Source organism: Quercus lobata, chromosome 8, assembly GCF_001633185.2.
Source record: "Quercus lobata isolate SW786 chromosome 8, ValleyOak3.0 Primary Assembly, whole genome shotgun sequence".
Classification (NCBI taxonomy): Eukaryota; Viridiplantae; Streptophyta; class Magnoliopsida; order Fagales; family Fagaceae; genus Quercus; species Quercus lobata.
Genome location: NC_044911.1, coordinates 33,369,089 through 33,386,118, shown reverse-complemented (window position 1 = coordinate 33,386,118; position 17,030 = coordinate 33,369,089). Strand labels below are relative to the sequence as shown.

Here is a 17,030-nt window from a genome sequence, read left to right as displayed (position 1 = left end):
AAAAGAAGAAAGAAAGAATGATATGTTTTATCTGATTGTAAGATTTAGAGGAATTTAAACTATGAACATCTTTGAAGATAACACTAAAAATGTTAAACGACATGCTTTTAACAAAAATAGATAAAGTTTAGTTGCATCAGAATGTAAAGAATAAAGTTCAAACTAAATGGGATTGGGAAAAACTTATGGTAGCCGTCATTCGTTGCACCATAAACTTTCCTAGGGAGAAAATTTTTAATCAGAAAAAAAAAAAAAAAAGTTCTCTCTCTCTCTCTGCAATTACACCTCTCTCCAACCATTAAATGCAATTGCACCCTCTCAATACGCTCTGCAATTACTCCTCGCTGCCACATATTTCTTCATCTGCTCCCCTTTTCTCCTTCCTTACCTCTACTTCTTCATTTCCTAAAGCCTACCTCTTCTCTCTCTTTCTCTGTGTTTTCTTCTCTTTGATACTACCCCTCCTTTATTTCCTCTGTCACTTTTCTTTCTCCCATTTCTATCTACAGGCCATATATATACCTCTACTTACTATAAAAACTCTTACCAAAACCACTTTCATAGCCCCAAATACTGATTTCCTGGCAACAACTTAGCCCCAAATCAGATCTGATATCCTTCTCCTTCTGGACCTTTTTTTCCAAGGGGGTTCTATATTCACTGGTAAGTGAAATTTTTTTACAAGTAAATCTTCACGTACTATATATCACACTCCTCTCTCTCTCTCTCTCTCTCTCTAAGCACTTCTTGACTCGGCCAACACCCCCCCCACCCCCCCCCCCAAAAAAAAAAAAAATTCACTTGTTGCAAAATTCACCATTTATATATGCACTTTTTTTTTTTAAGGTTCCCTCTCTCTTTGTAATATTTCTTACATTCTTTTTTAACGTTTTTTTTTTTTTTTTGGTTGGATAGGGTAAGAGGAGAAATAGGAAACGTTGGTTTTTGGAGAGATATAGAAAGTGAGAAGGCACAGTTGGATTCTCCGAAATCTTCGTGAGCGTTATGTTTATTTCGTTTGGTTTACTATGATTTTGGTCTCTGTCAAAAGCCGTATCAAATTTGTCAACCCTATCTTTCTTGGTATTGTAATTTTTATTTTATTTTTTTAATTTTTAATTTTTTTTAACGTAGGAAACAGATAGGCTTAAGAGTTGAAAACCCCTTTTTTCCATGACCTAAGTCAGCGTTTGCCTCTTTGTTAAATTCCATATTTCTCTTTTTCTCAGACCACTGCCAGAGAATCTAGGAAACAAACACAAACACAAAACACAAACCCTTCTATCCCCTCTATATAAGGATTCCCCTGAAAGACAAAGTACTGTCCACCTTTCTTCTGGGTGAAAGGTAGAGTACTGGTACTATTCAAAAGCTATATACACACACACACACATACTGCTTGGGAAGTGTTTGTGGGTCGTGAAATATGCCTGCCGGGATTATGATTCCGGCGAGCAACATGCCGTCTATGATCGGAAGAAACGGGTTTGGATCATCCTCTGGACTTACCCTTGGTCAGGTCAGTGTTTCAGTTCTCCCTTCATCTTGCTTCTTAAATCGGCTTTTTTTAGTTAAAGGCTTTTTGATCCCATTTTCCTACTTTGAAAAAAATTATATATATATTGAAAGGTTAATTAATTAATTAAAATATTTTTTGGGGATTGTGATGTTGATTAGAATGATGGGTCTATGTTCATTTCATCGTTATCTTCTAATCTTCATTAAGGGTTGCTCTTCTTTCATTAACGTTTAGAACTTGAAACTTTAAGATATTATTTTAGTGATTTGGTCTAGTCAGACTAATTAATTTTCTATTTCAAGAAAAATCCTTCTCAAAAAAAAAAAAAAAAAAAGCCTAAAATCTTTCTCTTGAGAGAGATTTGTATTTCAAAGCTTCTTGTTGATATATGTATAAATTTTTGTTCAAATACTAGTACTTAATTAAACATGGGTTTTTCTCTTCAAATATGAAATAGGTTTTTTCATGTACAAGTAAATGAAGTAGGTTCTTGTGCATATATGTTGGGAAATGTGGGTTTCCTTTCATTTGAGTGGAGATTTTCCATTCTGTTGTTAGATTGAAAAAACATAAGCCTTCGGAATCTTAAAGATCTGTAGATATGTTCCAGCCTAACATGATGGATGGTCAGCTCCACCAGCTAGACATGGCTCAAAACACATCCGAGAGTGATTTAGCCCGAATTCGAGACGATGAATTTGACAGTGCTACTAAATCTGGTAGCGAAAACCATGAAGGTGCCTCCGGTGACGACCAAGATCCACGGCCCAACAAAAAGAAGCGCTACCACCGCCACACTCAGCACCAGATCCAGGAAATGGAAGCGTAAGCTAGCTAGCTCCAACTCAATTTAATAAGTTTTCAAATTGTTGCAATAATTTAATTTTTTTTTAATTTAATATCTTAATTCTAAAATCTAAACCCTTCTTAATTTCATTTTTCTATTTTTTTAATGCGGTTTTTTTGGACATTCTTTTAGATTCTTTAAGGAGTGTCCACATCCAGATGACAAGCAAAGGAAAGAACTAAGCCGTGAATTAGGGTTGGAGCCATTGCAAGTCAAATTTTGGTTCCAAAACAAGCGCACCCAAATGAAGGTAAAATCCATTTTTTTGGTCTAATAATCCTGAACTGTTCTTTACAAATATAAACTCTAAGAATATGCTAACATCGTGCAGTTACCATACCTTACTCTTCTTTAATGGAAAGTGGGGTTACATTATATTAGTAAACTCTGACGTTTTTTTTTATTCCTTTAATTTTTTCGTTTTCCAATTTTAGCTTCTTGGTCATTCACCAAATTTTATTGTCACAGACCCAACATGAGCGTCATGAAAATACAAATCTGAGAACTGAGAACGAAAAGCTTCGGGCCGATAACATGAGGTACAGAGAAGCTCTTAGCAATGCCTCATGTCCCAATTGTGGTGGTCCAACTGCAATAGGAGAGATGTCCTTTGATGAACATCATTTGAGACTCGAAAATGCCCGATTAAGAGAAGAGGTACAAGAATTGCAAGTATTTTTATTTTGTCTATATGAGATATTTTTGGTAAATATTGTTTAAGGTTAGATACTCAAAATAAAAAAATAAAAAAAATATTCCTTTGTTGTTGTTGTTGTTATCCAGATTGATAGGATTTCAGCAATTGCTGCAAAGTACGTTGGCAAGCCAGTTGTGAACTACCCTCTTCTTTCTCCACCGGTCCCAACCCGGCCACTAGACCTTGGAGTTGGGAGTTTTGGTGGGCAGCCAGGCATTGGAGGAGAGATGTATGGTGCTGGAGACCTTCTTAGGACGATCAATGCACCAACCGAAGCTGATAAACCTATGATCATTGAGCTTGCGGTTGCAGCAATGGAGGAACTAATCAGAATGGCTAAAATGGGGGAACCCTTATGGATGACAAATCTTGATGGCACCTCAATGATAAATGAGGATGAATATATTAGGACATTTCCTCGTGGGATTGGACCAAGACCATCCGGCTTCAAATGCGAAGCTTCACGAGAAACTGCTGTTGTCATCATGAACCACATCAACCTTGTTGAGATTCTAATGGATGTGGTAAGCTTAATTCTTCTCTTTTGTATAAACCAGTTAAGAGAGGTAGCTAGGGTTTCTATCATCTAAAAGTTCAGTAATAATATTGATCCCTAATTAAGCTTTGTCATTCTGTTATTATATTCAGAGTCAGTGGTCTACTGTGTTTTCTGGGATTGTCTCAAGAGCTATGACTCTGGAAGTATTATCAACTGGAGTGGCAGGAAATTATAATGGTGCACTGCAAGTGGTACATACAGAACTTCATGTCTATTGTATTATTGTTCTTTTTACTAAAATTTTGGCTTACTATATAGGGGAGTCTCTGGTTATATATGCTTTTGAATCAATTTGGTTCTAATGATATAAATTCAAATTTGCTTCTTTAGATGACAGCAGAATTCCAAGTTCCCTCACCCCTCGTTCCAACTCGGGAGAGTTATTATGTGAGGTACTGTAAACAGCATGCTGATGGTACTTGGGCAGTGGTTGATGTTTCCTTGGATAATCTGCGCCCTAGTCCGGCAGTGAGGTGCCGAAGAAGGCCTTCTGGTTGTTTGATTCAAGAAATGCCCAATGGATATTCAAAGGTACTAATAGTCAGGCTAGATGACTGATTTCAATTCACTTTTCTAGTGGTCCTCTTAGTGCCTATTTAGCTCAGCAATTTGAAATTGCACCTTTACAAAGTTAAAAATAATAATAAGCTGTATCAATCATACTTACACTAATTATTATTATTTTTTATTTTTTGAGAAACATACTTACACTAATTATTTGTTTCTCTTTCTGTGTGTCCTTCTATGCCCTAGGTTACATGGGTTGAGCATATAGAAGTTGATGATAGAGGTGTTCACAATCTATACAAGCACACTAATTATTTGTTTCTCTTTCTGTGTGTCCTTCTATGCCCTAGGTTACATGGGTTGAGCATATAGAAGTTGATGATAGAGGTGTTCACAATCTATACAAGCAGCTTGTTAGCTCAGGTAATGCATTCGGTGCAAAACGTTGGGTAGCAACCCTAGACCGACAATGTGAGCGTCTTGCAAGCGCCATGGCAACAAACATTCCCACCGGTGATATTGGAGGTAATAAAAATAAACCATATTTCTATGTTAAAATTTTATACTAGTGGAAATATTCTCTTTTGAGTTTTGAAACTAATGCATTGACAATGTTTTATTTTTTTGCCAACCCCCACTTTATATGTTACTATTTAATTTAGTCATTACAAATCAAGAAGGAAGAAAGAGTATGTTGAAACTGGCTGAGAGAATGGTGATAAGCTTTTGTGCTGGAGTGAGTGCCTCTACTGCACACACATGGACGACATTGTCTGGAACTGGGGCAGATGATGTAAGGGTCATGACCCGAAAAAGCATAGATGATCCAGGCAGACCTCCTGGCATTGTGCTAAGTGCTGCTACTTCCTTCTGGCTTCCTGTTCCACCAAAAAGAGTTTTTGATTTTCTCCGTGATGAGAACTCTCGAAGCGAGGTATATAAATATTCAGAACCTAATTGAGTACTGGCATCTGAATCTGAATATATATAGATCATTAATTTGAAAACAACTGAATAATCAGCAATAGGAAATGCATACATGCCTAACCCATAACATTAGGCTTAATTATAAAGGCAATTTAACTTGTGTCCATTTTTAATTAGTTTAGGAATCTCTACATATAACAAGCTAATTACAGTGTAAATAACTGATATGTAAATAGCTTAAATATCTTTAAGCTGTTTAGATACTTTACTTTGCATGGTAAGTATAAACCATACATAACATAACCACTTTGGGAGATTGACTAGACTACATGCAATGTAAAGCATTTGTCAAAAAATATATATAACATCGAAATTCACGTGTTTTGGATTTTGAACAAAGTTGCCAACTTGTGTATCTTATCATATCCCTTTCTTTTGGTCTTTAAACTTTTATATTTATTTACCAAAAAAACTTTTAAGGCAAAACGACAACTTTGATCCTTGTATAATTGGTACAATTATACATTTACAATAATTTTTATACATTTAATTTTGTGAATTTGATCCTTCACCTTTTAAAATTAAGGTCCCTCAACTATTAATTGTGTCAATTTGGTCCTTTAACTTTCAAAATAAAATTGATTTTATCTTTAGAAGTTGACTTAATTTAAAACTTAAGGGACTAAATCAACACTATTAGTAATTGAGGGACCAAATTGAGCCAATTAAATGTATAGGGATGAAGGTGAAACTACCCTCACTGTTGGAGGACCAAATGAATCGTTCGGCTATCTTTTAAGGATGTATTTTGTATTGTAATTTTGTGTGTAATCATATCTTGTATCTTAAGATGCACTTAAAATTGAGGATTTTGATAGAAGAAGAGTTGGAAATACAAAACAATGAAATTAAGATGAGCCTACTTATCCAAAAGATAAGAAATAAACTTGAAGCCTTACCAGGAAAAATTCAATGAGTTTTGACATCTTTGTGACAGTGGGACATTCTTTCAAATGGTGGAGTTGTACAAGAAATGGCACATATTGCTAATGGCAGGGAAACAGGCAACTGCGTATCTCTACTTCGAGTGAATGTAAGTTCCATATGATGGATCCATTGTTAAACGTTCCCAAACTTACTCTATTTCAGCATATGGTGCTTCACATGAAATGCCCAACTAATTAACCTATTGTATAAAATCGTAGAGTGCAAATTCAAGCCAGAGCAACATGTTGATATTACAAGAGAGTTGCACTGACCCAACAGCCTCTTTCGTGATTTATGCACCAGTTGATATTGTTGCAATGAATTTAGTACTAAACGGTGGAGATCCAGATTATGTGGCCCTACTTCCTTCAGGATTTGCTATTCTCCCTGATGGAACAATGGCTCATGAAGGAGGCATTGGTGAGGCTACTACATCTGGAGGATCTCTCCTCACTGTTGCTTTTCAGATTTTGGTTGATTCAGTTCCTACAGCAAAACTTTCTCTTGGGTCAGTTGCAACTGTTAACAACCTTATTGCTTGCACCGTTGAGAGGATTAAGGCTTCTTTGTCTTGCGAGAACGCATGATCTACAAACCCTAAATTCAAGGTAGTAAATTTTCCGTTTTCTTTGATAAAAAAAGTATTTTGTAGTTGATGTTTTCCTTGGGTATCGTTTGAGTATTCACTTCAATTTATGGGGTTTTGCATGCTTCTTTTGAAAAAAATTAATAGCAAGTTGCTTTTAAGGATGTACAATGGTGTTTACATATATAAAATTAGGTAGGTTATAGTATGGTTCAGTGTACTTATCACATCAGTTTGTGTATAATTGTTGCAGTGATTAACAGAAGCAAGAAAAGGAAAGGAAATTAAGAGAAACAAATTAAGGTGATGAAGAATTTCTTCTTTATACAAGATGGGCAGAAGTCAAGAGCGCACCTTACATGATCCTTTCTAAGCAGTTTACAAAAGCTTAAGCGCAAGGATTAGGGGTTCGGGTATTGACTTCTTCAAACAATTTAAAGAGCTAAAAAAGCTTAACACCTTATTATTATGAATAGGGTTGAACTTTCTTTCACCTTTTCTTAACTTGGTAGTTAGGGTTAGGGTTTTGCATGAGTGAAAGCTTATAAAGCGCTTCACTTATTTCCTTCTTTGTTTGTTGTTCGGTCGTGTGTTTTTGAAACACCAGTGGGTGAAGAACCTCACACCTACTAGCAAAATTTTCTTTTCTTTTGTTTTTTTGTTTACAATTTTAAGATCTTTTGAAGTGGATATTGCTTCCGTAGATTATTATGTCTTTGTGTTCGAAGTTGATTTGTCTGATTGTACTTAGCAAGTTATACGTGCGTGATTATGTAGGTATGGTTAACTTTTTAATATATATGCAATCATGCATGACCTCATGAGCATCAATCGATATCACCATGCAAAGGAGGAAACTGGAAGGCCTTCTGTGCTATTTATTGCATGTCTTTCATTTTGTGGTTGAAAATTAGACAGAATATTTATATATCCAGGTTTTTTTTTTCCTTGTTCAATGATATTTTCAACTGCATAGAGATTATTCCATGAATTGACAAAAAATTTGTTAGAAATTGTTTGAAGCTGTATGGTTTAGTGACTCTTTAAACTTGGGAATAATGCCCTTAATTCTTCATATATTAGGGCACACAATGTTTCATGATAATTGTTTATCATTAAGTCAAGACACATCAATTGATTTTCGAATCTAAGTCCCTTATTCCAAGAAGATGAATTTTATCAGTTGAGTTAATTATAACCCAAATTTGAATTAATTAAGTTTAAATCAACCATTGGCTACGTCGAAAATAAACTCTATTTTTTGATAAATTATATATATAAGAAAAAAAAGGTTTAGTAGTTTCATTTCATTTTATGAGCTTTCCTATGATATCCAATGGATGTTTGTTCTTGTAATTGCTTGCCAATGAAGTATATACTTTAAGCGCTTCTACAGTTCTATTTATAGGATTATATTGTCAAGAGCTATGTAGCTCAATTGACATCGATCTTTTTGTACTTTCAATGGAGTAAATGTAGGATCCTTCTCTCCTATTGTAACTATTAAATTTATTCAAAAAAAAAAAAAAGTTGAATTACATTAACAAGTTGGTAAATAGTCCTTTTGCTTATTTCTGGAACTAAACCAAAACAAACAAAATATCTTTATTACAATGTCTTCATAACTCATCATCTATATAATCTATATAAATATATAAAATCGAAGCTTTTGAAACTCCTACAAATTTCCACATCAGCACAATATTAAAAAAATAATAATAATAAAACTTTTTTGAGCCCCAAACCCGTGCTCTGCCTTCTCTTTCCCGATGCTGTACCTTTTCTTTCACCAAAACTGTTTCACAATGCTCTGCTCTTTCATGATGCTCTGCCTGCCATCATCTATATATGTATAAACACAGACCCACGGCCAATCATGACCGTACGCAACTTTTAGATTTGTTGCTTTCAACTGCTATTTTTGTTGCAGATGAAGCCCCATCACTGCCGCATGTCGTTTTCGTCACCGATGGAGCCCCATCACCACTCTGGGTCTTGATTCTTGATGAGAATCATGGAGTCACCAATCAACACAACGGTCAAAAAGTTGTTTCAAAAAGGGGTGCTAAAGTGGGTCTTGATTCTTTAAAGTGGGTCTTGATTCTTGATGAACTATGACTCACCGAAGTCACTTTGTTGAAGTGTGGGTACTGGGTTAAGGCAAGCAATATTTGAAACAGAGTTAGAGAGAGGTATTGAAAGAAATTTGTGGTGGAAAATTGAGAAAAGGGAGAAATAAAGAAGACAAAAGGTGAAGGAAATGTGGCTGAGAAAAAACGGAAGAAAAAAGAAATAAAAAAAGGGTGTTGTGTTGGTTATGACTCACCGAAGTCACTTTGTTGAAGTGTGGGTACTGGGTTAAGGCAAGCAATATTTGAAACAGAGTTAGGTATTGAAAGAAGTTTGTGGAGGAAAATTGAGAAAAGGGAGAAATAAAGAAGACAAAAGGTTAAGGAAATATGGCTGAGAAAAAACGGAAGAAAAAAAAAATAAAAAAAAAGGGTGACCTCAGGGGGGTTGTTGTAGATATTCTAGATATTGTTGAGGCTGACCTCAGGAGAGTTAGTGTAGATAGGCTCTGCCCTGGTATTTCTGTTATTGCTTAGTTCCATTATGTATCCTTTTCACCAAAAAAAAAAAAAAAAAGACAAAAGATAAGCTTACCTCACATGTATACATTAATCCGATCAAAAAATTAAAAAGGGTGTTGTGTTGGTGGTTTTAACCATTGGGTATAAATGAATTAATAAGAAAGCTATCAAAACATGTCCAAAATCCGTATGATGAATTCATTGCAAAATATTTGGTATTCTTCGATTATACAAGGTTGCTTATTCTATTATGAGGTGTCACTACAACAAAATGTATTTTTAGTGACGAAAATTAGTGAGGAAATATTTTTCGTCACTAAAAATACAGCTTTAGCGACGAAATATGAATTTCGTCACTAATAATGAAAAAAGTTATAACATTAGTGACGAAAAATAAATTTTGTCACTATTGTGATCTGAAAAATGGGCGCCAACGGAGGGAAACTTTGGCGCAAGTTTAATTAATCTATAGTGACGAAATATTTCATCGCAAAAAGTTGAAATTTTTAGTGACGAAATATTTCGTCACTGTAGGTATTGCTGTGGATAGTATTAGTGACGAAAATCATTTCGTCGCTATAAGGAAGAATTAGCGACGAAAAATATTAGTCACTAAATATAATAATAGTTTTGCACTTCCATGTTTTTAGCGACGAAATCACAATTCGTCACTAAAAGTATGCTTTAACAACGAAATATGAATTTCGTCTCTAAAAATCTTAACAAAGCTTGGGTCTTTAGTGACGAAACTGAAATTCGTCGCTAAAAGCCACTACAACAAAATGTATTTTTAGCGACGAAAGTTAGTGAGAAAATATTTTTCGTCACTAAAAATACAGCTTTAGCGACAAAATATAAATTTCGTCGCTAATAATGAAAAAAATTTATAACATTTAGCAACAAAATCAATTTTCGTCACTATTGTGATATGAAAAATGGGCGCCGGGAGGAAACATTGGCGCCAACTTAATTAATCTATAGCGACGAAATGTTTCGTTGCTAAAAGTTGAAATTTTTAGTGACGAAATATTTTGTCACGGTAGGTATTACTGTGGATAGTATTAGTGACAAAAATGCTTTCGTCGCTATAAGGAAGAATTAGCGACGAAAATTTTTCGTCGCTAAAAATATTCATAGTTTTCTTTCCATTGTTTTAGTGACGAAATCATAATTTGTCACTAAAAATATGCTATAGCGACAAAATATTAATTTCGTCTCTAAAAATCTTAACAAAATATGGGTTCTTTAGTGACGAAATTTAAGTTCGTTGCTAAAACCATTAAAACCCTTATACCATTAGCGACAGAAATAATTCGTCACTAAATTATTATTATAACATGGATTATGAAGCAATGTTATGAGGTGATGTAAATTATTATAACATATTGAATGAATTCTACTACAACTACCATCTATAGCAACTTTTATTAATAATTGTTAATTTCTCTTAATTTGTTAATAATTGTTAAATTTGAATTTTTTGCTTCAATATAGTGATTTTAATATTTCGAGTAGGCGATGACCACCAAAATTATCAAAAAATTAGTTGTATCATCTCTTTGATACCTTTTTTTTTTTTTTGAGATTTTCTCAAAAAAATCTCTTTGATACCTTATGTTATAAAAGTGCATGGCATTATTTTTTGAATCTTACATTTAATGGTTTTCCCATGCATCGCACGGGTTAGCGACTAGTAATATAAAAAAGTCGAAGTATAGCATTTAATATTTTTACGCTTCTGTTAATCCACCTCATTCACATGCCACACATTTTTTTTCTTTATCTTTTCTCTCTATATTTTAAAATAATTAAATATAAATTATGGACAAAACCATTGATGTACTCCATTAAAATTCAACCGTTACTTTTTATTTGTCTTAAATGAAAATGTTTATGTTTCAAATTACAAATGTTGAACTATTGAATCCAAATATTTTTTTACCAGAGCCTTAATCCACTTTATATTCCACTAATAAAAGCATGACACATGTTCACCTATTTAATTAAATGCTTAATTTATGACTTTTCTAATTTCAATTCATAAAATAAATAATTAAAAAAAATCACATCCCAACCACCACCACCACCATCAATCTTTGCTGCCGCCACCACCAAGAGGTCATGGATGCCATTAACGCCACAAGTCAGCCAACCACTGCCCTAAATGTACAAACCAACATGGTCAGGTTAAATGCTGAAGATGAAATAAGTTCACATCTAATAGAAGGATTATTACTTACATAAGAAAAATATAGTTGTACAAACAAAACATTATCAAATTACATCTAATGCATTAAATAAGATACATTAGAAAATATTTTGATGGATGATTGTTAAGAAACTTTGGCTTAATAAGAATCAAGGGTTGCACATTGGATATATATTGATGATGCACGAAAATTAGTAGGCTATAGTGCTTTGGGCTATGGTGATGGTTGTGAGTCCTAGAAAAAAAATAAAAAATAATAATAATAATAATAATTGTCAAAGGTGACTAATGTAACCCGGCCAAGGACCCTCTGACGGTTAAGTCAATTTTCTCTCTAGGACACAAGGATGGAAAATAATGAATGGCTAGAGCTTACCTTGGGTGAATGGGATTTGTTCCTTTTTATAGACAATTAGTAGTAGGTATACTTGTTTGGATCCACTATCATCATGGATGATATGGACGGTTAACGGAAAAAATGGGGTATATGGAGCGAAGTCTGAGGAGTTCCTTCCACGTAGTAAGAGCAATGTGTCGTGGTATGATTATGTGGAACTTTTGGAGAATTCTTTGTAGGATTTATCAAGTATAATTCAGCCGTCTATGTCTATACATATACTCGTCCATATATTCTAATCATCCATGGAGGAATTCCGGACCGGATCATTTTGTTGTTAAAGGACGAGTGTTGTTTCACTGTCATTCTTAGATTGCCTTCTTTGGACATGATATGGTCATGGATGACATCCAAGGATGGGTTAACCTTAATTGATCCCCATTAGTTGCCCCATCGTCCTTGTGTTATCTGTCACTGTTGCTTTGATTTATGGCTATTTGATTTTGATTTAATAATTTCTCTTTTTTTTTTCTTTTTTTTTTTTTCATCTTGCCCTTGATGTTGACATGTGATGCAATCTCGAGGCTCATTCATAATGTCGTTTCGTTCTTCGAGGGAAGTGCCATGTGGCTCCATTTGGTTGGTTGCGTCATTTTAGTGACTAGGTCTGTCGCCTATAAATAGTGGAATTCCTCTCCTACCCTCTCACATTTCCTATATTTTCTCCTCTGACCTTTGTCGTCTAGTGCCTAGTCTAGGAGTTTCCGTCTTTAGTCATCCTCATTTAGATCCAAGTATCCTCTTTTTCTTGTCTTTAGGTTTTTCTTCAATTTTTCAAAATGTCTGAAATCATAGTGTCTTCGTCCAACAATAGTAATGATAGGGAGATAGACGAGTACCATGATAGCAATCTTAGTGGTAGTAGCGTTGATAGTAGTAGTGTAGTAGTAGTAGTAGTGGGGGAAACACCATGGACGAGCAATACATGTTCAGGGTTCCTGGAGTTCCTTTGGACATTTTCCAAGAGGAGATAAGGATGAGGATAGCTTCTAGGTCACTTGTTGGCACATCCTCCAGTGCCCCCTTGTCTCCTTCTTCAAGTGAAGAGGAGACTCTGTATAGCTGTGCTGTAGGCATTCCTTTTAAAACTGACGAGAAAAAACTTACTTCCCTTAGGAGTTGGTACCAGATCCTAGATGACCTTAATCCTCAATTGGCCGTTCATGGTGAATGGTGTAGTTACCCTCATTTTGGGGTAGGTATCTATGAGGCTTACCTTCTAGGAGGATTTTGGTTGCCTCCTAATTCTTTTGCTAGAGAAATACTCTCTAGATTAGGTTTAGTAATTAACCAAATTAATCCCAATACACGGAGACTTATTGTCTCTATGCAAGTTTTGTGGAGGAAAGTATTTGATAGGAAACATCCTCTTACTATGGACGAGTTCTTATACTATTACAAACCCTCTAAAATCAATCAATCCCTAGGTTTTTACCAATTCTTAGCTAGGGGTTCAAACTGTAAATTGGTGAAGTCCCTCCCCATGTTTGATAGGAAGTGGAAGACAGAATTCTTCTTCGTCTTTGGGTTTGGGGCAGGAAACCCTGTTGAAATATGCAGGGATCCATTTCTTCCCTATACTGGTCAGATGGGGAATCTTCGTGTAGAGGGTATGTCCCTTTTTGACTACTTATTTCATTTCTTTTGTTGTTCTTGTCTAACCTTTTCTTCTTCTTCTTCTTCTTATTTTATTTTTATTTTTATTTATTTTTTAACAACTGTAAGACAACCTACTTTGTCCAAATTCCATCTAGACCGCATCCAGCGAGCTTGTTCTTTTGCGGATAGGACGTTTCACTGCTTAGTGACACTTCGCCATCTTGCGAGTTGGGGACTTGAAGAAGTGCTTGCCCATGAGCTTACCAACCGAAGACGTGAGTTTTCTCCTTTGCATTTTTATTACTTGTTTCGTCTAAACTCTAACATTTTTCTTCTTTACAGGAATGGCAACCATAAAAGAAAATAAGGGGAAAGGATTGGCAGACGAGGAAACTATGCAAGAAGGGACTCATTCCCAACCTCGTCTAGTAGTGGGGGATAAAAGGAAGACTCTATCTAAGATGATTGACATGGGGAGTCTTCCAAGCCGTCGAGGCCATAAAAAGGCGAAGCATAAGTCGTCCAAATCTAGGGTCGTCAAACATGGTTTGGTCGTCCCACCTGCTCCCGCCAAACAGCCTTCAATGCAAATCCTGGACGAGGAGCCGTCCAATCCTAAAGTTACCCTGTCTAAACCTCCCAAAGGTTCTCCTATGAATCTTCTTGAGAACGAAGATCTTGCCTGGGAAAGGTACCAACAAGCTGTGACTGAAGAGGACGTTGTTGTGTGTTATGACATGTTTGTGAAAGAATTTGAACATTCCACAGTTCATGATCTCTTCAAGGTAGTTTCTTCATCTTGAATCATCCATAAATTGATATATTCGTCTACTTATCTTACATCCAATTCTTTTTATATAGGCTATGTCAAAGTTTATGGCAGTGTCCAAACAAGCTTATAAGTTGGACCATGAAAGGGTTAGACTGGAGGCAAAGATTCGTGAAATGTAAATAGAGTCCAGTCGTCAGGTTGAAATGAGGGTCAAGCTTGAGGAAGAGGTGAAGGAGTTAAAGAACCTCGTAGAAGAGCTTAAAGCAAACGCTATTGAGAAGGAAACTTGTCTTGATCATCTACAAAAAAGAAGTGACAAGCTCTGTACCCTTCTTGGAGAGGCCAAAGGAGCAGCTATCAAAGAGTTCAAGGCGTCCAACGAGTACACTGACCTCTTGGACAAGAACTATGCTGTGGGATTTGAAGATTTCCATATAAACGCGCTTAAGCTTTTCCCTGAGATAGACTTCAGCCCTATTAAGCTCCGTGTTGCTGCTGAGAGCTCTCTTCTCTAGACAAGCTCTAAAGACATTAATGTTGAAGACGATACTTCTACTCAGCTTACTAAAGACGACTCTAAGTCTGGTGGCGATGCCCCCAGTGGTTTATCCCCTTAAAATGATTTTTATTTCATCTATTTCCTTATTTGTTGTTTTGCTTTTTTTTTTTTTTAGAAAGGGTCCGTTGTTTTGGACCACTTTAAATTTATCCAAGTACATTTGGCTCGTCCATGTTTAAAGACGAGTCTTGATACAATTGCCTTGTTTAGACTTAACTCTCTTAAGGGTTTTGGACAATAGTCATCTACCCTTTTTATTTATGAATACACTTTTATCCATATTGTTATTGAAAAATTTAATTCCAAGTGTTTCTTTTCCATGTTTAGGACTTCATTTTGGAATGTATATTTTCCTCATCCTTATACTTATTCTTGGAACTTTGTTTGGTTATTCTTTTTTATCCATAGCTTGGACTATCTAGCAGGTTGGACGTGTTGCCCATAAAAAGTGTCACGTGCATGCTTTTCTTTGTCCTTAATTTTTTGGACGATTGTACTGGGAGGTTTGTTCCTTCCCTTTGCACTTATCATTATTGCCTTAGGTTTTATGGCAATTTGTCTTTTCCTCGTCTAAGGATGGCTCATGACGATTGTTGAGGGCCATTTGCGGAAGCCCAGGCAGACAGAAAAGCCCAATAATGAGGGCTACAAAGAATTGACAAGGTAAATAGAAAAACTCATTAGGCCCAAGCGACAGGAATAATGGATCATAGGCCCAACAAATAAATAAATGGGTCTTGAAGAAGCAAGCGGGCTCAAAGAAGCTAGGAAAGAAAGAAATAGCACCCCATGGGCAGAGTATAAGGTAGAAAAGTGAGAAAGGGCCACCGCAGGCCCAAGGCAATGCAAACTAAGAGAGAAAGGGGTTTATGGCAGGCGCATGAACCCCAAAGATAAGGATAAGGTTATTGGGTCGGGGAAGCCCAATGAAGTTAGTAAAAAGCCCATGGGAGTGTGGAATTAGCAAACGGGCCAAGGAAACCCAAAGAAAGCAATCGGGCCATGGATGCCCAAAGGGACATAGGAGCCCATGAGTAAAAGCAAAACAATGCCCATGACAGGCCACTGAGAAAAGGGATAAACGGCTGGCCCAAAAAAGAGGTCCAGCAGGATTAAGTTATTACGGCAAGAATAACAATTCAACGTGGCAGGCAATAAAGAAAATCAAAAGTGGGCCAAAGAAATGTAAGGCCCATCATCATACGAAGCCCAGCTCCTGAATCGAGCGAAAAACCAAAGGAAAGCCCACATGAAAAGTCAGGAAACGCATATGGAGAGTCTCCAGGTCGCGGCAGACGCATGAGCAGCAGGCAGACTTTTGGACAAATCTGAAAGGGAAGCACGCGCAAAGCCCAGGCACCACCAGCCTGTACCCAGCCAATATAGGACATGGTAGGGCCATGGGCCAGAGGTAAGAGGTAAAGGGGGTATGGTTTGGTGGTGGGGAGAGGGGAAAAGATCTATTTGCGGCTCCTGCCCAAGCCTCTTTTGGGAGGTACGTCCTGCTGGGATGATAGACCACCCAAAAGAGGCAAGTTTGAGGGGGGACCGTCGGGTGCATGCTCTAAGAGTAGAGAGAGAAAGCATTAATACCGTGGCAGGAAGAAATGTTACGGTATACAGAGGAACAAAACAAACCCGCCTCTGTCTAGCGAGGGTGGATGTCGCACAGTCCTGGTGGTCGGCAAGTACACCCAGACCAGCCAAAAGCGGTTAAGGGGCAAAACGATAAAACACTAGCCACGACAGGTGCTATAAAAAGACTCTTGTCGTGCCCTGTAGAGGGGATCGAAAAACAGATTATATTTTCGGGAGTGAAAAGAAAAAACAGAGCAAGAAGAAAAGAAAAAAAAGATAAGAAAGAAAACAGAGAAGAAAAGAAAGGAAAACTAAGAAAAAGGAGAGTTAGTCCAACAGGCATGCACCAATGGATCGGTTTCCCTCTCTCCCCCTTCAAATCTCACCTTCTTCCAAAACGCAAACAAGGACTCTTTATTTTTGGGCAATAACCATTCAGGTCCGACTCCCTCAAAGCCATTAATCCCCACGGCAGGATCTTTTTCCTGGGGGGATTATTTGCATTGAGAAGAGGCATTCTCTCCTCTTTGGCTTTGCTGCGGCAGACTAAGCTTAAAACTTAATTTATGCCCATTTAAATTAGCCAGTATTATTTTCTTCATTTTTTCTCTGTGATTGATATCATTATGACTGTAATCATGCTTTCTTAGCAGGGAATACATAGCCATTTATTTAAATAAGTCAAAGTACTCTGTT

At 36.4% G+C, this 17,030-nt stretch overlaps 1 protein-coding gene across 1 annotated transcript; it reads left to right on the top strand.

Moving 5' to 3' along the window:
• Positions 1 to 346: 346 nt before the first annotated feature.
• LOC115955424 (homeobox-leucine zipper protein HDG2) lies at positions 347 to 7,405 on the top strand. Its single transcript, XM_031073551.1, has 13 exons — positions 347 to 663; positions 916 to 1,519; positions 2,130 to 2,344; positions 2,499 to 2,616; positions 2,835 to 3,023; positions 3,150 to 3,587; positions 3,712 to 3,813; positions 3,953 to 4,153; positions 4,480 to 4,654; positions 4,792 to 5,063; positions 6,054 to 6,149; positions 6,262 to 6,651; positions 6,883 to 7,405. The coding sequence occupies exons 2-12, from the start codon at positions 1,427 to 1,429 to the stop codon at positions 6,628 to 6,630; spliced, it is 2,268 nt and encodes a 755-aa protein (XP_030929411.1). The 5' UTR covers positions 347 to 663; positions 916 to 1,426; the 3' UTR covers positions 6,631 to 6,651; positions 6,883 to 7,405.
• The last annotated feature ends 9,625 nt before the right edge of the window (positions 7,406 to 17,030 follow it).

Excerpts from the sequence above, each read along its gene's own strand:
- LOC115955424 (XM_031073551.1), top strand. The coding sequence starts at position 1,427 with ATGCCTGCCGGGATTATGATTCCGGCGAGCAACATGCCGTCTATGATC. Across the intron at positions 2,345-2,498 it reads CAGATCCAGGAAATGGAAGC|ATTCTTTAAGGAGTGTCCAC; the intron begins GTAAGCTAGCTA and ends ACATTCTTTTAG. Across the intron at positions 6,150-6,261 it reads TATCTCTACTTCGAGTGAAT|AGTGCAAATTCAAGCCAGAG; the intron begins GTAAGTTCCATA and ends ATAAAATCGTAG.